At 44.8% G+C, this 20177-nt stretch overlaps 1 protein-coding gene across 3 annotated transcripts in view; it reads right to left on the bottom strand.

Annotated features, from left to right (window-relative positions):
• Window positions 1-1438: 1438 nt before the first annotated feature.
• The window catches only part of GRM7 (glutamate metabotropic receptor 7), a 259133-nt gene continuing 240394 nt past the window's right edge, over window positions 1439-20177 (bottom strand). For all 3 annotated transcript variants that reach the window (XM_035338059.1, XM_035338060.1, XM_035338062.1), the window contains one exon: window positions 1439-2599. Coding sequence is in view for 1 of the 3 variants with exons in the window: in XM_035338060.1 (XP_035193951.1) it covers window positions 2550-2599 (50 nt within the window). In the remaining 2 variants the exon portion in view is untranslated. The remainder of the gene's footprint in view (window positions 2600-20177) is intronic.

Below are 20177 nucleotides of genomic sequence, written 5' to 3'. Positions count from 1 at the left end.
GAAAGGAAAAACAAACCAACAAAACATTTTTTTCCCATTCAGGAAAAAAAAAGAAAAGAAAAGAAAAAAAAAAGGTCTTAGTATGAGCAAGAACCACTGTTTGATGGAAACATACTTATTTTAGCTAGATGCTGTCCTTGTGATTACGGACAGCACAGAGAAAATGGATAATGTTGCAGAGTCTCTCTGTCTTCATTATTTGTTGGGCTGATAATTCATTTCTAACAAAGCCTTTACTTGAGCGGGATTTAATCTTTTGTCTGCTGTAATTCATTATTATGTCTATGAATATTAAAACAACCACAAGAAGGCCTTGCCAGGATCTATCCAGCCCACATGCTTATATGCATGAAGAGTCAATCAAGGTCTGACACAGAGGTCTTCATCACTATGCACTGTGGCCCATGCTGCAGCTGTCAAAGTCTCTTTTGATGCTGATTAACTTCATCAGTATAATTGATCAAGTTGTCTAGAGAAAATGGGAGGCTAAATACTTTCCCAAGTAATCGTCACATTGCACCCAAAATACTGTTACTATGCTGCAGGCAGCATGCAGGTGCTGTGCTGCAATTTGAATGAGTTTCCTCTCACCTCTTGTCTAAATCCTTTCCCTTTTTTCCCCCAGCTCACTCAACAATTGCCTGGTAGATTGACTTTCAGTAGTTGTTGATTTAACCGCTTTTTAGTGGCTGTTGAAAATAATATCCTTCAAAGTCATAGAGAAGACTCAGCACTGGAAGGGAGCTTCAGGGACCGAGAAACACAGACAGGAGGACTTTCTCTGCGTGACTGAATGTTAGTTTTTGGGGTTTGTTCTGGATCCTAGTGCTTAAAAATGCATTTTCTTTTCTCTCCCTGAAAGGAGCTTACCATACCTAGCACATTTGCTGAAATCTCTCATTGGGAACAAAGTTGAACACTTTGGGTTAGCATGTTGTCTCTGCTCTTGAAAGGGTCCATAATAAGAATAGTCTGTGCAGCGCTGTGATGTAATAACAGCAATAATAATAATGATTCAGTGCCTCAGAGGTAACGGAAGCACTTCCTGCACTATCCCTGTTGCCAGAGCCACGTTCATTTTGGTTTTCCCCCTTTCAGTGTTCCCCCTTTCCTCCCCTGCACACCGGTTTCAGCTCATGCCCCCCATCCGATGTGAGGGCTGAAGAGTGACTGAGCCCTCTCCTCCAGACTCATCAGGGCTGTGCTGGTGGAGATGTGAACAGAAAAGCACGCGCAGATTGCATTTTGAGAAGCCGCCTGTGCTGTCGATGGCTTCGGTTCTGAGGCCCAGTCTGGCACACGTTAAACAGGACTTGCTTTCAGCAGCCGTGGTTCAGGTCTGACGGAGCCCGAGGGCCTCTCCGCCGGGCGCTGGGCTTTCCGCATCTGACAACACCATGAAATAAACTGTAGTCACAAGGGGGAAGGGGGAGGGAACAACTGAAAAAATATATTTATTGGAGTAAATAAAAAAAAGTTAACCAAAACCCTTTATTGATACATTCTTGGATAATATCACAGGATCGAGAGAATGGAAAGGAAGGGAGGAGTTTGCGGCAAAGATCGGTTTCACTAAATTGGCACATAAGCAGCAAGATTAACGAAATTACTTATTACAAACAGTATAAAACATACATGCTTTTGTAAGTCCTTATCACACTGGTCAATCATGGTGGGGCATCAACAAAGAAAAAAACTTCAAGACATGTAAAAGCCATATTCCTTCTTCCAAATATCATAAGAATTATTGAAATTATTGCAAAATAGTCATATACCTTAAATAAAATAACAAAATAGAACACAAATACAAATATCAAACATAAATTATTAACATGTACCATAAAATACATTACTGGCATGCATTCCAAATATCAAGACCTGTACTAAAACTCAGCAAAAATCCTGTCTGCTTCCTCTGCAGCCCATCGAAGTTGTGAAGGGGGGGGGGGGGGCGAACTTCGCCAGCACAGTTTTTGGTCTTTAAATTCTTTTGTTTCATTAAAAAAAAATAACGTATATGGATTGCAGTGATACAGCAGCAACCATAGAAGTCATGTACATAGGTCTTTTAAATCCTTAGATTTGTTTTTTTGATGTTCTAAGTCTGAGAGAATAGGGCCTCAATGAAACTGTGCATTCAAAAAACAAACAGTGAACTCGAAACGACATGGATGGCCATATGCAAAAAACCCTCACAAACTGTACAGAAAGTTCAAAAACTTGCAGTCTGGAAGTACATATAAAGACAGAATTAGCCCCTCTGAGTCCTCGCAGCCGCACGCGGTCCCCCGGGGAGCCGCTCCTCCCGCGTGGCAGGCGGCACGTGGGCACGGCGGCTCCCGCGGACGAAGCAGGGCCAGGGCCAGGGCCCACGGCCCACGGAGCCGAGGGCGACGCGGGGCCTCCACGGAGCGGCCGTGGGGAGCGCGGCTCCTCGCGTGTGGCCTGGCCTCCGCTGCCTGGCGCGGGCGCCCCGCGGCCAGGAGGAGGCCCGTGCCCGCGGTGGGTGGAAGTCCTCCTCCGTCCTCCGCGCCACGTGGCTGAGCGGGCTAGATAACCAGGTTGTTATAACTGACGTACTTCTTTTTGGCAGCAGGGCCTGAAAGAAAACCGGCAGACAGTCACCAAAGCAGTCGGCAGAGAGACGCTTTGAAGAGGCTTCTTGCTGGTCCCTCGTTTGGGAAGGCAGCCCCGAGGAAAGCCACCTGAGATAGCACGGGACCGGGCGGTAGCTCTGCTGCATTGGTGGGGTTAGCAGCGAGCCCATCTCCTTGGACAGCCACGCTCACTGACCTGAGTCCGGGCTTACAGGATTTTATATTGAACTGTGTTCCAAAGAATAGGAGGTCTTTCTCTACTTACTCACTGCTCTAAAAAATAAGCACGTGTATGAAGTATGCATGCTCTTACTGGAACGACTGAAATCCAGTATTCTGACCAAATGAGTTATCGTGAGACCAGTTTATACTATGGATATTCTCAAAAAGTTAGAATTACCAATCATTGCTGTTATTATCAACTATTCCTATTCAGTATTTGTGTTTTTTTTTTTTTTGTTTTTGTTTTTTGTTTTTTGTTTTTTTAGAGCAACTTTGAGTCAACAAAATACATTAATGTGAATTATGAACAACTATGCACAGAGTAACTGAATATATAAACAAACCTGAGCCTCAGAGCATCCCCTGGTACACATTTGGAAGATAAGTAAGAGAAAGGGATGAGGCTGATTTTCTGGGACTGCTGAAAACATTTCACTTTTTTCTGCCTTGGCCACTGCCCTTGCCAGACGAAGAGGTGGGACCAGCCCTTCAGAGCATCCTGACTGCCTCAGACACCAGACGCACGTCCCTTTGCTACTCAAAGTCAGGGCCTTTTTGCCCTTGGCATGTCTTGCAGTCAGAAAGCATTATTAATCAGACACCACTGTTAATTTTTCAGATGGCACGCTTTTCAGAAATACTTCAATAAGGGCAGGCTCTCCACCAACAGTACAGAATATTTTGAGATTATTATGAATGAAGGTGCAGTCAAATGTATATATTTTTCACAGCGTTCACTACCTTCTTTATAGAAAAAGAAAAAAAGCATTTTTACTTCTAGGTATCTTCAAGATTGTCATTAAAGAACCTCCTGTCCTAAAGAACCTACTTTAACAGTATTATTCTCAAACCCCATTTATCTGTTGTACCATGTTCTACACAGGAATAAGTGATGTGTGTTCAATCAAGGTCTGATCCTGCAAAATGCTGATCTTCTTCAGTTCCCATTAACTTCTCTGGGGCATGAAGGTACTCAACACATGGGAAGATAAAACTCATTATTCTGCAAGACTAGACCACAAATATCCAATAAACTGTGGTATACTATTAAATGCTGAAGTGAGGTAAAATGCAGTGGAAAAAAAAAAAAAAAAGTATAACCAGGAAATGGGTTGCAAAGTAATTACATGTATTATTTTGTGATCTGCTTCAGCTTTATTCATTACATGCTCCAATTTCAAATAGCAGCAGAGTTCCTGTAATAAGGAAAAGGATTTTGATACTCTCCATTGCTGGTTCATATAACGTTACCCCCTCTAATGCTTACAGGGCTTTCACTCTACCAGTCAGCAAACCTGAAATTTTGCTAGATGAGTTTTCTCACAAATTCTACCACAGCCTCTCATTGCTCATTTTCAATATGACAACGAACCACCAGTGCCAAGTGAATCAAACTAAACAATATTTTTGATAGGGTACACTTCTGTAACTCCCCCATGAAAACATGGGCTCCATGTATCCCAGCTCTAGACAATAAAATTATCTCTGGCACTTCTCTGTTTCAACAGAAAAATGTAGTTGACAAAAGTATCATCCACAATTCAGATAAAGCGATCAATAAAAGCTTCATGGTTATTTTAGGAGTGGAAAGACATTTTACCCTGTTTCTTAAGACTGCTAGGCCAGAGGAGATCTCATCTCTCATTGCATAGCTGGTACATTTCACAGCTCTGCTCCTGCACTACCTCCCGTAACTTGCTTAGTTGAAGCGTGCCTTCCAGACAAGCTCCAGTCTTGATATGAAGACTTCAGCAACAGTCTACCTCAACTGAGTCTCTATGGAGTGTCAGATCTTCATTATTATTGGGCAATTCGCACCAGCTAAGGATTTGACTTTTCTCAATGAAATTAATTTACATGAAAATAGGGAATGCTAACAAAGCATTAGCATCACCAGAATTCACTATGCTTTAATCCAGGACACATGAGCATTCCCTGTTCTTTAAATGGAAAATAGATACAGATCTCATACACTGTGTTGTTGTTAAGTGTTAATAGATGATGACTTTCCAGCAGTGAAAACAGATTGTCTTCTTGCACGTAACATATACATGGTAATTAATATACATATAATTATGTCAACATCAGCTGGCCACTGACTTAGATGTATTGGAGGTGAGCCAATAGCTGTGGTACGCAGAATGCACGATGCTGCACCGTGCCTACAGTACAGAGACATATCGGCTGCATCCCCATTTCCTGAGCTCAGTGACATTGTGTACAAGAAAGCAACAACCGACACTTGCACATGAGCGAGGGGTTGTCCTCTTAGTTACGCCCTGTACTTTTTCCTCTTCTCCATGAACAGAGCCCCGCTCTCCTCACCTGCAAGCACCCAGTTCAGGATGCCCTCATGTAGCCTGCAGCCACACAACCCAGCAAGAAGGATGTGCTCACGCTTACTGTAGTTATGGAAATGAGCCTGTGTATTAGCACGCAGAAATACCAGTGTTTCTTTAAAACACAATAATTTATTAAAGCTCTTCCCTTTTCCACTATTATCTGACCTGCCTGACAGGTGGTGGGGGCAGTGATCGTGTAGACCTGTCCCCTGCCAGAAGTGGATAACAGGATTTGAAGTAACTGCATCGCCTGTGCCAACAACATATTAAAAACAAATACACAGAAGGGAAAATCCTCTTTGGATATATAAGTTTCATCACTTGACTGGTTTTCATTATCTTGAGCACAGGCCACAAAGAAAGAAGCTCCCACAGCATCCAAAAGCAAGGCAGATCTGTCAATACTTGCTCAGAGTGAGATTTAATCACTTTCACTTCAATTTTATGCACATTTGTTACTTCTGCCAAGCTTAAAGAGAAAAGATTTACAGTGCAGAAGATGAATTTTATTACAGCCTACAGGCATCTCAAGCTATCAATGGTATGAAGCATGGCCTTAGTAATCCCAGCACTGAACAAGAGCTGACATCATGATGGCTGTGAACCTGGATCTTCTGCTCTGATTTCCTTTGTAGTTGCTGTACCATATCATGCTTACCTTGCCTTTTTTTTTTTTCCTCTCTCTCTTTTTTTTTTCTCCTTGGAAACCTGTATCACCCATGCCAGGTAAAGCTGTGGCTGATTATTAGACTCTACTTCTGGTCCATCTAAAGGGGAAATAGATACTCGTGGCTCCCCGTGGCTCTGTGCTGCAAGACAGAGCTAGCCACATGTTCTGCTGCCTTTAACCAGTGAATACACGAGAAAGAATTGAAAGCCACAAACCTAAATATTTTTACATGCTTTCTCAAAACCCAACAAAATTTGAATTTAATATCTAAATGTAAATAAACTGTTACATCACATTTCCATATCTCTTCTGTTGTGCTCCCTACCATATACTCTGTTGGCAACTTATCTACTATAGAGATGCCTACACTTGTATAAAAAATACTTTGCCTGTGTTGGGGGTAGTTGCTTGTCTCCGAAATGCAGCTCAAACTGCCTGACTTTTATGCAGATTAGCACACAGAACCTCATGTTTTAATAATAGAATACGAATATATTAAATTACAAATATAACATTAGTAAAAAAGTGTGTTCCTCCGTAATTGCTTTACAGCCTTCTCTTCTCATAAATTATATCATATTTAGCTGTCATATTTCCTTGTCACTCTCAGCAAAGCAGCAACAATTAGCGATTCGACGCCGAACACAACCATAAATAGCAGTGTTGTTTGAGTCGCCAGGAGGTTTGTCAGCAGATCACGAATTACAACAGGGAGTGAGAAGTTGCTAAAGAGATGGTTTCTTTTTCCCAATTCCTAATTTCCCTGGTACATAAACGGCCTGGTGGCAACCTGGTGACAGGTTCAAAGACCACGATGGCCGCTCTGGTGCTTCTGCTGCAGCACAGGCGGCTGATCCGTACCCGAACGCCGAAGGAGCGATACCTCAGTGTCACACGGCACTGCCAGCCCGCTGCCCCTACAGCTCCTGACAGCAGGAACATAACCCATCCCCACGCCCAGGCCCTGTCCTATTTGACATGCCACCTAGAGGACAGGGTCCTGCCCGGAGGATAAATGCTGTGGGAATTTCTTTCTAGCCGTGTAATTTCATCATCCACCTGTTCTTCACAGCTCCCGCAGTGTGGTGCGGAACGTGCTTCTGTTAAGTACGTAGCAAAACACTGCAGTACCCAAAGCACTCAGCTGAGCTTATGAATAATTTTCGGGTCTGCTTAAAAGCCTTGCTGAACCGCAATATACCTGGTAGCAGCACATTAAGAAGAATGGATGTTAAGGCCGATTTTTATTCCTTTTCTAATATGTGCAGAGCATATTCTGATGAGCATGGCCCTCCAGACTCCCTGTGTAGGATAAATGGATTGGTTTTCTTCAGGAATTTCTGAAGTGGAGGGAAAACCAGAACAGACCAGAGCGGAGGTTGAAGAAGCTCATTATGCAGAACTCCATAAAGAGGGGCAGGGACTGCTTAGAGAGTAAATGCACTTTGGAAATTAACAGAAAAACATTTATGAAATAGAACTGTATAGCTTTATATAGTCATCACATATCTGTTTAGCTACTCTTGTGACACGCTGTGTGTTATGGCATGTATTACTAATATATGACTTGTAATTTCCACAAAATGCTAGAAAATCAAAAGCAGAATGAAAGTGGGTGGTATCAGTTGTATTTTAAGTTTGCCTTTTCCTTGCATTTTTCAACGTTTCAAAATTCTTAATATGATTTTATCTCTCTGCTTAGCTCTTGGAAATTGGTTTTCTTTGTTCTTTGGGGCAGTAGTGAGAGCGATCTCACCATGACGTTCTGAGGGCCATAAGGGCACTGCCTGCCTGGGAATGCTGCGGCGGATTCCTGCGGGCAGCCCCCTCTTTCCAGCAACACCAACTCCCAGGCCAGGGCAAGGATATGCTCCCATGGGCATTATCCAAGAGAACTCAGAGCCCTTGGAAATCCCACCTTGTTACCATTTCTTTGGGAGAAACATGAATGTTTGTCTTCCAGACACCTCAGTTCTGTTAGGTTCCGGACACGGTAACACTGCCGATTTTATACTTGCCGTGTGCAGTTGCCGTGCCCTGTCGCATGCTCTGCCCCGTCGGGAATTTCAGCGAAGGAATGCTCAGGAAATGCGAGCTTAGATTTTAGTGACGGATGCTCTGCATGTTACAGCGGCAGCAAAAATACATGGAGTGAGAGCGAGAGAGCAAGAGGCCTGAGGCTGGCTAATTCTGTAGCAGAGCAGGAATCTCTGAGCAGTATAATTAGTTCATTAAATGCCATCAAAGATTGCTCAGGAGGACAGAGCGGAGCGTGGGGAGAGCTAATGGCCCCAGGACAGTACGGCGAGGGCTGGAGAACACTGCTGCAGCAGGAAACAAGCCCAAGTTTCATTTCCGTTTCACAAGCTCCAAGCCCAGATGTGCTTTTGAAGTGTGACCATCGGTACATTTTGTGTGAATTGGTATCCAAGGCACAAGACCCTAAATTGTCACCGCAAATAGGACCAAATTAAGCAGCCGCAGACACGGAGCATAAAACTGAGAAGGAACTGAAATGGCATAAGAGGAAAAAGGGGCCGAGTTGCTTAGCAACCCTCGCCTCTTCTTGTGGATTTGTGAGTCCAGAAGCATCGGCACCGCCGGCAGTTGTTGCTGGTAATGTGGGGGAGCTTTTTTTGTGGGTCTGCCCCAAGCCAGGAGCACGAGGGGCCCGAGGCTGCATCACTAGCACTTCCCATTTGTGGGCCCAAACCCACGGCAGCCCACGGGGTTAGGTTGGTCCGTTCAAGAGAAAAGACATGCCTGGAGGTACCCAACAAGGGCTGTGTATCTCCGCTCTCGTCTCACCACTATGCTGAGGCTGTTTTCCCATCAGAGATGGCAGAAGCCCTCTTAGGTATGATGTGCTCAGACTGAGCTCGGCCAGTTTGGCATAGGCACTGGTGAAGCCACACAACTGGCCTGCAGTTTGATCAAAGCATCCATTACAGGCACACTTGTCTACGTTGTGCTCCAATGGAGCAGCCCTGGACATACTGTGCCTGTCCCGTCTCTGCTTGTCCCTGTGCAGGTGGTGGCACAGCGGTGGCACTCCCTGCTCTGCGTGTTGGAGCTCCCCAGCACACCCCTCCTCTGGAGAAGGTGGGAGGCAGGCACAGCCACGTTGCTTAACTACAGGGAAAAAACAACATCAACATAAAAGAGAAAAAAAAAAAAGTGGGGGGTGGGGGGTGGCAGGGAGGGAGAAGAGACCTGCTACAAGGAGAAAAAATAATTTTAAAAGCTGCAGCTTGTCTGACCAGCAAGCCAGACCTCAGCCCCAGCAGCTCCTCCCAGGCGCAGATTTTACTTTCCTACTGCTGACAGCCCCCTTCCCATCCACCTGCCAGGACGTCCTCAGCAGTCAGCTACCAACCCACAGAACCGAAGGCGAGCACAGTGAGCACGGTGCTGCTGGCCCGCAGCACACCTTTGCCATTTCCCCTGGTGGCCGGGCTGAGCGCCCCCAGCATTCCCACCCAGACTGGGGACCCCCGCGGCCGCTGCACCCACAGGAGGAGCCCGCAGCTCCCAACGGCCAGGGACAAGGGGTTCCTCCCCCCGCCGCCGGGAGTCCTGTGGCTTTGGAGGCAGTCATTCATCTACAATCCTTCTGTGCAGATAACATTTAAATCCACTTACACGCTGGAGTGATGTTTGCCTGTGCAGCCTGAGTCACCAGCAGCGAGCCCCAGCCCTGGGGGAGCTGGTGCCACGTTCCCTGCGCTCAGCCGATCGGCAGCCCTGGAGGAGCTGCTCCTGCCTGGGGCTTGGTCCTTTTTAAGAACTTAGGGATTTTTTCAATGCTCAGATTCTCAAGGTTTATTCATTTGAACTGAAGTGCTGTAGGTTGCCGGGCGATTGCCACCAAAACAACAAAATGCACCAGGTATTAGGAATAGCCGTAAAAGTCTGCCAAAGGTAATTTGAATATTTCCTTCAGATGTTCTCTGAGAGATGAGTTTTGCTATCAAACAATTTCCAGTGCCATTATGGGATCTGTTTTGACTTTGCTGAGATACATTAGATTGGCTAAAGTATTCAAAGGATAGTGCTGGCAGACGCTCGCAAAATGCAGCTTGAAAAATTGCCTGTACCGGCCATGGGTGCACAGCTCGCCACGGAGGAGTCAGGGCTGTCTGCACTGGGCCTGGCGTGCAGAGGAGGTGTTCCTGCTGCTTAACATAGAATACGTTATCTCTGAGATTCCTGCTAGCAGGGAGGAAGAAAACACATTCATGTAGTCAGGAAGATGAAAGTATTGCTTTTTTTTTTCTTTCTTTTTTTTCCCTTGTATATTTATATAACGCAAACAGCTTGTGAAAAAAAAATACACAAAAACCATGAAAAAAAAAACAACAACCATGGAATAAGGTTCCTGAAGCAACATTCTTCAAATTAAGGATAGCTGTTTTGTGAATATGAATAATAAAAAAGTCCTGCAGATTTTAGCAGGAAAAAAAAACAACCAGCCAAACAAGGTTCATTAGTTAAATGTAGAACAAATAATTTGACTAGCTTTAAAAATTAAAAATATATATTCAGATATTCAGATATTTCCTTCCAGTTTTCACAATATGACTGTCCTCTCATTTTCAGGTTCTATACATTTAAAAACTTTGCAACAAATCGCAATTACCTTTGTAGAACCTGACTTGCTGCATGGGCTGCACCCAACTGCCGTGCAAGGAGGGAGCAAATCCGCACCAGGCACCACGCTCGCTGCCAGCTTGTGAGAAGTGGTCTGACTGCATTCCTCTGACCACACACCAAGCTGGGCAATGGACATGAAGAACAGTACCACCTTTACTTGGGAAGCCAAAGCAACTTGGCGGCAGTAGCTTTTTTAAGTATCCCACCAAGTATTCACCTGTTGCTGCGAGGAAGAAGCGCTAGCACGGAGTTCAGTGCCACAGAGTGCACCTGGTGGGATGGGAAGCGGAGAAGAAAATCCTAATGCTGCTGAGATCATCACACATTAGGTTGGACCATACTGGTACATTTTACCTAGTGGAACCACGTACCATAGTACTTAAGGTTAGAAGTCTAATGAGATACCACAAAAAGGTCAAATGCCTCAAAAGGGAAAATAAATAAATAAAAATCAATAAAGGAAGAAAACAACAACAACAACACACCAAACAAGCCTCTCCCATATGCCTACACACAGTACTTAGAAAGACAAGGCCAGCTTCTCTACTGGCTCAGCTCCCCGAGCTCAAACAAGGTGATTAGAAACCAGATGCCTGGCCAAGTTTCACCACTGAAGGCCACTCCAGTGCCTCGCTTCCAATCTGCAAAACAGTGATGATGTTTATAAGCTCCTACCTCAGAAGGAAATCATAAGGTGAACGCTAATGCCCAGAAATCTTGAATAAAATGATTAGTGTCATCAGAGCACAATCACAAATAATAGCCCGAGCAATCTTGCACTTCAGCGCTGTTTTACATACATCTGATAACCTGGATTCACCCAGCTCACTTCCGTTGCTTTCCGAATGCAATTAAAAGTGAAACAATCACTTCAAATTATTAGAATAATTATGCTTATGCAAGTGCATGCAAATGTAATGTACAGAGTAGGGCTGGGTAAATGCTGCATACGGATTTCTATCTAAAGAGTGTTCACACATCCCTCACTTTACACAGACGTATTTCTCTCCTAAATTTGTCATATTCTAACCCGGACAACATTTTTCCTTTAAGGCTTTCTTCTTATTAGCCCTTTTAGAAATGGATATTTACCCTGTCTGTTAGATAGCCCCTAGGCAAACTCAGCCTGCATCGCTAGTGAAGTGAATTATATAGCTACACTTGAAGTGAGCCTCGGACCCAGGGGACTGGCAAAATATCGTGCCGAGTAGTGCCAGGGCCATAAGTAACAATTACAAATACCCAGTATAATGGATTCTTTTAACTAGGATTGCTTTGAAGTTCCCAGAAGGACCTAATAGGAAGTAAAAGCGTGACCTTGCCAGTTCCCCTGAGCTCACTGGGATTTGAAGAGGGTTTTTCTTTAAACAAAAGTCCATTTTAACTTATAAGGATTTCAAGTAGTAGCTGCTACCAGAGGCATAGGTTTTTAATTCACCATTTTTTTTACGATGCACTTTTTGTGAGGACTGAGAATGTATCGGAAAGGAAGAATAATAAACACAGTTCCTGGGTGAGATGATGGCACAGTGATAGAAAGTCATCTCAGGTCAAAGTGGCAACTACATGACATTTTTATAGCTTAAGATAGTTTGTTAGGGTTTGAGTAGATAAAATGTTTGCTTTGTTGTTCTGCAGATGTATTAGATTGAGACCAGTGGACTGTTGAATTTTTTCTTGATAGGGATGAGAAAACTCTAAGCTCAGCCAATGCAGAGAAAGCAATTGCATTAGACAGATGCTTGCCTCACAGTACAGAGCTGGGAAATTCTGACTTCATTTCCAGTCAGTGAATAATACTCATTAATTTCAGTGCAGCAGGCTTTACCACAGAGAATCCCAGAAAAGATGGGATGCTTTTCATACTGATCACCTTAAAACCCACAAAAAGATGTGAAGATTAGTCGGCAGAGTCAGTATGCACCGTGGCACTCAGCACCCTCCTCTCTCACATAAAGTTGGGCACATTATGTGAAAGTTGGGCACATTTTCATGCAGCGTGCTGGATCCATGCTAAACCTCTCTCACGCCCCACACTTCTCTAGCACAAGGGGAAAGAAATACAGGTGTACGTGGCTTTGCCTGATGACGCGGGTTACATTACACTTCTCTAACTTTGCCCTGTGGACAGCAAGCAGAAGCTGACATTGTGAAGACAAGTAAGGAAGCAATCCTGTAGAATGTAGCACAAAACACACGCTGTCTGTGTTTAAAACAGCTTAGCGGTGATCTCCCCTCCCAAGTTCCAACCCTGCGGACCAGCGTGGCTTGGCACTCTGCAGCTGGAATCCTGATCCTGCGTGAGTGGAGGGCAAAGCACCTGCTGATCTCAGCAGAGCCGGTATTGCTTGCAGTAAAAGTTTACAGTGTAGTATAAAATTACTGGGCAAAGTTACTGGCTTCTGACAGTGCTTCTGTATCATTTTTCCACTTGGACACAGGGAGCACTCCTGTGTTTCTTGTGCTTTTCTGCATCCAGCCATGCAACCCGTGGCTCTTTTTCCCTGCCAGCAGCCGAACCACCACCAGCATGTAAGGGGCTAGATGCCATTCCTGGTCAGCACACGGCACTGAAGAATGCCACCGAAACACCATGGCCTCTGGTGGGAGACATACATATGGCAAAGTAAAACTGGGAGTCAGGGGAAATTTACTCCTCTGAAGAATATACAAAGCTATGTTCCCAAATCAGTTCTTATCAGCTCTAAAAATAGGTCGTAAATGAGATATGTGATACATGTTCCCCCTTTGCAACACCAAGATGATATCATCATTTATGAATATTTACCAATGGAAGGCATAGTTCTCTGGAAACACACACAAAAGCGTGTCATTTATTTCTCTGCTTCTGAACTGCTTATGCTGATAACTCTGTCAGAGTCAATAAACTCCTTTTGTTGAGCTGGAAAGATGATCTAAACTACCTGCAGTGACAGACACTGCTTTCCGTCTCCTCAGGACTGTGCTAAAAGAGAAGTTCTATCAGCCACACCTTTGCCTACTTTGCAAGATACTACGGAGGTAGGTGCCTTCAGAGGCGGATTCAGAGGCTGCTGTCAATGTTAATTTTCCCATCTGAGCCATTACAGGAAAACATGACTTTGCCTCAAAGAACAGAAGCAGACATAATAGCATTTATGGCCTGCAAAAGCATCATGTTTTTGCCTGAAAGATGCCTGTAAGACTGTGATTTTGAGTCAGGTAATAAGATTGCAATAGAAGAGGATTAGTTTTATCCTCCTAAATGAAAGCTAGAATCAACAAAGTATTGTACCGCTGAAGAACATCAATCCTAAGTGTGTTTGGCAGCACCTGTCTCCTATCTCCCACTGGGTCTGCTTTGCAGATAAAAACTTCTGGGTTAGGTGAGGTCTGAAAGTGCCTGCCGCACCGGGCACTGGGATCAAAGAACAAACAGCAGAGAGCCTTATCAGTGCTCCCAGCAAATGAAAGATTGCAGAGAGGCTTAAACAAGACCTCGCAGGAAGAACAGTCACAGCTCGCTGGAGCATTTATGCGCTTAGGTGGGAGATGCAGCAAAGGGATCGGGTCAGGGAGCAGAGCCCCCTGATCCGCACGGACAGGGCAATGAGGAGGCAGCGGCGAGCTGATTCCCTGGGCACCCCCCGCGGCTGCAGCAGTTCACTGCTGGCTGCAGAGCCACAGCCCCGGCACACAGCTAGGAAAGAGCACAGCACCTTAGGAAACGTGTTTCCAAATCCTTGTGAGCTTGTGGCAAGGAAGAAACCAAACCCATTCATATTACTCCTTACTTGGAACCGACAGTACAGCAAACATACCAATTTAAGCTACATGTAAAATGCTTCAGTTTGAATACTGTTGACTGGAAAGATAACAAATGGTAGCAAATTATTTTCACCTGCTTAAAACAAAGTAATTAATAGTACTTTGGTTATCTTACCTGGAAAGCCAGGCTCTGCTGAGAGCTGTTAAAGCCAAGTGTGAAAACAGTTTGCCTGAAAAATAATTAGAGCTATGACCTGAGTGATCCTCTCAAACATCCCGAAGGAGGCCTGAAGTCAGCGCTGTAAGAAACGATTCCTCCCTACCTCCTCCTTCTTGACTTTGTCCTACCTGGCTCCTAAACGCCCCCCGTCCCCGTGCCCCTCTCTGCTGCTGCCGCCCCTGCCCTGCGCGCGGTGCCCGTGGGCCCTGCAGTCTCACCCTGACCCCGGGCAGAAGCGAAGCTTTGCCAGCTCCATCACTCCTCCCAGAGTCCCCGCAGGAATTACTCTCCTTGCTCCAGCTACTGAGGACTATGCCCCCCTGCCCAGAAAGAGCATTTCTGATTTCCTTTTTAAACAGCACTCCTCTTCAGTCAGTCCCTGTCTTGGCAACACCTGAGCACCTCTCCATACAAATCCCCATTTTTTGACCCAAGCAGACACACAAAGACATTGTTATAATCTTTTTCTTTCATACACCCACATTCAGTAAATACGGCTCTACGTGTCTAGCTAGTTTAGCCACTCAGCGATCAAAGAATTGAAAATATTTTTGTAATTAATCATTATACGTAACAAAAATCAAGACAAACAGAACGCTGTGCAGCTGCCAAACAACAGGAATACAGAATTGAACAAGAATCCCATATTCAGTACTGGGTTTCAGACAGAGTCAGAGTACAAAGGTGTTTTCCATTTATTCTCTTAATGACGTACAAACAATTCATTACTTGGCGTTTCCAGGTTTTCCTACCAGTGCGCTCTCCTCCAAGCAGCTCCCTCAGCACAGCGGGTGTAGTGCCCAAAGCAGAGAGCTCACCAGGACCTGGGCTCCCTCAGAGCACTCCATCTCACTGAGCAGCTACGGCACTCACGGAGTCACATTCCTCTGATTCACGTCTCAAAATCTGGAAATGTATGCTATTTTTTTTTTTTTTAATAGAAAAATGAAAATAAGATGACACCTGGAGAGAAAAGCTTTGCAGAATTTGGGTTTTGGCTGGAGTCGCTCTCCCCGTCACCGCACTGCCCACCGGTGCCATCACTCACGCTCCCGAGCAAACGTAACCCCGACGTGTGTGACAGCAAAACCTGGCAGCGGGGAGAGAAATGACATGGCACCAACGACTGTTAACTGAGACTAGCCCAGGCCACGAATGACAAGGTTACACTGAACATAACCTCCCTGCGTTAGAGGAACAGGTCATAGTTTTATTTTAAGCAGCACTCAGTGCCACGCTTATTGCTCCCTTTGCAAGGAAGCACAGCTACCAAAGAGACTGAACAAGCCACCGGTGGGTAACGGGATTTGGGAGCAGAGAGGAGGCTTACGGAGCTCCTGCCCCTAACGCTGCAGGCAAGATGAAGGCTGCACAAATGGGAACGTGCAGTACAAGGGCGGTCGGCTACGGGGCATTTCTGGCAAGACCCTGCGCCAGGAGGGTGGCACTGCCCTGCTTCCCCAAAGGAGATGAAACAGAGGAAGTCCAAAAGGCAGGGGTGACTGCTCAAGGGTCGAGAGAGATCAACAGGGACACTCTTACTACTAGACATCGGTACACATGTAAAAAACACATTTTAGGCAGTATTCCCCCAGTGCTTTAGGATTTGGCACACCAGCCAAATAGAAGAATAATACCATGTTAAACCGAGGCACTCTTGGCATTAAAAAAATGCATGGCCTTCACATGCTTTCACAGAGAACGTGTGTGTTTGCTGCTCTACCTCGGTGTTCGGGGGATGCCTGCACTGGAAGGCAGAAGAGGCTCCCTGCACGTGCCCAGCAATCACCGCCTCCATCCCTCCCACGTGGCGAGCTGGAATTAGCTCAGCCCCGAGTGGAGGCACAGCCACGGCACTGAGGGGGTGCGCTTCCCCCGCTGAAAGGAACTGCCCCCCTTTTCTCCACTTTTGCCCGCTCCCACTCTTTGGCTAGGAGCTGCAAGTAACAAACATCTTAATAGAAAAATCAAGAATGTTCATGAAGTGCAAAGAAGCTAAATTCACTGGAAAATTTATTCATGCTGTATAATTCTGTAATACCGAGTGTCTAACAAAGTTATGTTTTGAGCTGCGTGGTTACACAGCACCTTTTCACTGCAATCAACTTTTTTTTTTTTTTTTTCCAGAAAGTCTTGATTTCAAATATCTTGAAAACGTTTAACAGCTGATATTAGTAAGAGCATAGATTTAATATAAAGCTCTTTATTCCACAGACATGATAAGCATCATGACAAGTGGTGTAACTATGGCAACTATTTTTTCCCCCCCCTATTTTCCAGTGAACCACAAGAACAGACGTCTCACTTGACTCAGTGCCAGACTTCCCCCAGGTAAGCCCCAGTGCTCCGAGGTCAAGCAAAAACTTGATTTTTTATTTATTTATTTTTCCTTTACTGTCAGACAAAGAGTTCAAAACCAACAAACTCACCCCGAACGCAAAACACCTATTTTCAGGAACAAAAGGATGTTCTCTTCTTTAATGTATCAACGTGCACCGCTGGAAAGAGATGCACACATTTCCTTTCCTGAAGCTAATAAAGAGCAAAAATCACTAGTATATTCCAGAGATGTTGGATCCTGAAATTGGTGTGTATTTGCAATAAGAGAGAAACACTGGGAAAGATTTCTTATGTGCTTTTTGATTTGTTCTGCTTACTGGTCCACCACAAAACACAAACAAAACCAGGCCCCTGCTGCACAAATATATTCTCTGTTTGCTATCTGTGTCAACACAAAATAATATCTATTTTAGAGCGTTGTTTTGTGTCAGTGACAAATGAATGCTCAGCTGTATCTCACACTCCTTGTACTCATGTGCTCCTCCAGTTCATCAGCACTATCATTTCCAAGCGCCACACTGAAATTTGGTATTTGTTTCTTCTTCACAAGGATGACAAAATATATTGAAGGCTTGAGTAAAATCACCGAAGATGCAGAGCAGCCCGCAGGAACCTGCTTGGATAACATTATCTTTGTATTTCGGAGGCAAACAAAGTGCCTGTGATGGCAGTTCCTTGACCAGAGGAACGGCAGCTATCACCTAAACATGGATAAAGCGATGGGCAGGTGCTTGGACGTATTATTGGATATGTATTTTGTATTTACAAATATTTATAACTAATATGAGCATCCCTGGCCGTCTCAGATACGAAGCATGAGCAGTGCCTCCGTCCTGGATGGCACGGTGTGAAGCAGTACAGAAAATCTGACACTGAATCAAAGCGACTAATTCCCTGCAGCATTAACCAAAAAAACAACCCCTCAGGACTGTAAGCGTGGTCATGCTGCCTTTTTTTCCCCCCACAGGGAAGCGAGCTGCTCACATCAGATAGGCTTGTGGGACTTTTGTTGACGGAACTTCACTACCACGAGTGCTCAATGCTGTTCCTTCAGCGACAGCTATGAATAGACCTCCCCTTGCCCCTGAGGGGAAAACAATTTAAGTCACTCATTTAATACAGGTTTTGCACCTGACCTTATCATCTGTATAGACTTCAACACAAATGTAAGTCACTCGCTCGGAACCAGGTGTTGGTTGTCCTTAGAATGATTCCTCTCTGTCCTTCCCTCCCGCAGCCCGTGACAGCTGCAAACCCTGTCCCAGGAACAGAGGCAGAGCTGCTTTGGGGATGCCTGAGTTCAGCACACCATTTCTTAAGGAGAATAAAGAGAGGGAAATATCTTGCCTTGGCAAACAGGAGGACAAAATGGGTATCGCAAGGAATGTGTTACTGGCTGCCATCGGCCAGAGCCGAGCACAACAATGTCTGTGAGTGAAGAAATCCCTCACTGGCATCACTGAGCTGAAGGTAACTGAATTACTCCAGAGAATGGCCACCGAGCATCAAATCTAAACTCAACCATTGCACTTCACAGTCCATTAGAAATATTTTCTTTCCCAGAACATTGCTTCTCAAGCATTCACCAAAGGTCTTTCCTTTCAGTCCTATCTGCGTATCAGGCCTGGGTATTTGACCTGCTCTGGGGCCATGTAGCGGAGGCATTACAGCAAGATGGGGAGCGCTCAGGGCCGACAGAAGGCGCGTTCCCTCGGAAATGGACCGGCAGTGGTGGACGGTGAAGGCTGCTTGTGTATGTGGCTGTTGGTAATATCAATAACTGCCCGTAGGAACCACCAATTAAAATGTCTGCAACACCGATTTATAGCACTCAAAAATCATGAATTACAAATGAGATCAAGAAAGTCTGCACAGATTCTGAACTGGAATTTCTCAAATTTAGTTTCCTTGCTATCTCAGAAGCCACAGCAGAGTGCAAAGCCTGGCATAGACTTAGCTGTTCTCCCCTAAAATCTCTTCCCCAGCTACTTCCAGTCAAACGACCCCCGCTTTCGTCTGCAGTAGCCAGACAACGTAGTGCAACTGCACCAGTAAGTCTTCACTGGGCTTGGAAGATTCCTTACATCCAGTCGGGTTTTGCACCTGGGGTGACAAATTACAGCTGCTCTCGGGGAAACCTTTGTTGTTGTAGTAGAAATAACCATTAGAAGAGTGCACATGCTGAAAACTGCTAAATGCACGTGCAATGCTTCCCATTGCTTGGTAGGGGAGGAAAAAAATAGGACCCCAAAATACTGCAGTGTCCTAGTCTGGGGCAATTCCAGTGATTTTAGTGAAATTAAGCTGTGAATGTCAAGTCTTTCATAATCCTCGATCCCTTTCTTTGAGACATCTCATTAACACAGAGGATGTGAGCGTATGCAAGAGACTACAGCAAGCTACCGTGCGAGAGCAGCATCAAGGCAGTCCTGCCAAAGCGATATTTACCCTGCTCGGGAGAAGGAGATTCATTATAAATATATGGAAGGCTCAAGAGCCAAAAGTCTGTCTTCTCACTGATATTACAATTTATGAATTTGACAAATTCTCCCTGAGAGGATGTAAGGACTGATAAATTAGTCAAAGGGATAACTCAGCACTATTAAGAGTTTATTAGGCAAAAAAGTGACAGCAGGACTGTCCTTTAGGTGTAACAATAATGTGCAAAATTTACAGCTCACTCTTCTTCCAAATTTTCTAGGAAAAATGATCACAGAAAAAGACAAAGAGAAAAAATAGAACAGAAGATGAATACTAATACTAGCAAACTAATTAATTCTCATTTTTGTCTCAAAGACACGTACCTAGCTACCTAACTTTTACTAACCAATGCATCTACAGTCATGAATAATGTATTTCAACTAGCACTGTCCAAACCTTACACTATAAGGCGATCACTTAAGTACATAAAGAATTCAATTTTTTGTTTTTTAAATGGAAACAGTCTGACACTTCCCTGCCTGTTTACAAATCTTGTATCATGAAAGTCATGAAAGGTGTGAGACAGTCTGCAGTATAATTAACGCGGAAGCACGCACCTACGTGGATGTATTAACGTGCATTACCAGAATCAGCTGTTCTCAGACGTCAGCGAAGAGCAGCCCACCCCTCGCACGTTCAGACCGTGCCGTGCCTGGAGGCTGCCAGCTCCCCGGCGTCTCGTGGCATCCGCCAGCTCCTTATGGGCATGCACAGCTTCTCCAGCAAAATATCCTGGCCATACGATAATACCAATTAAAATAAATCTCCTAAGTAACTTGAGTCCAGCTATGCTTGAAGTCAAAAAGACTAAACGTGTCTTTCTTTGACCTACCTTCAGGTCTCCTTCAAGCAACAGTTGCAGCAGATTTATTTCTGAGAGGTTTTAAACGAAACCTTTAAATAAC

The sequence above is a fragment of the Oxyura jamaicensis genome, chromosome 12 (genome assembly GCF_011077185.1).
Source record: "Oxyura jamaicensis isolate SHBP4307 breed ruddy duck chromosome 12, BPBGC_Ojam_1.0, whole genome shotgun sequence".
In the NCBI taxonomy this organism is placed as follows: Eukaryota; Metazoa; Chordata; class Aves; order Anseriformes; family Anatidae; genus Oxyura; species Oxyura jamaicensis.
Note: the sequence above shows the minus strand (reverse complement) of the source record. Positions and strands in the feature narration are given on the sequence as shown.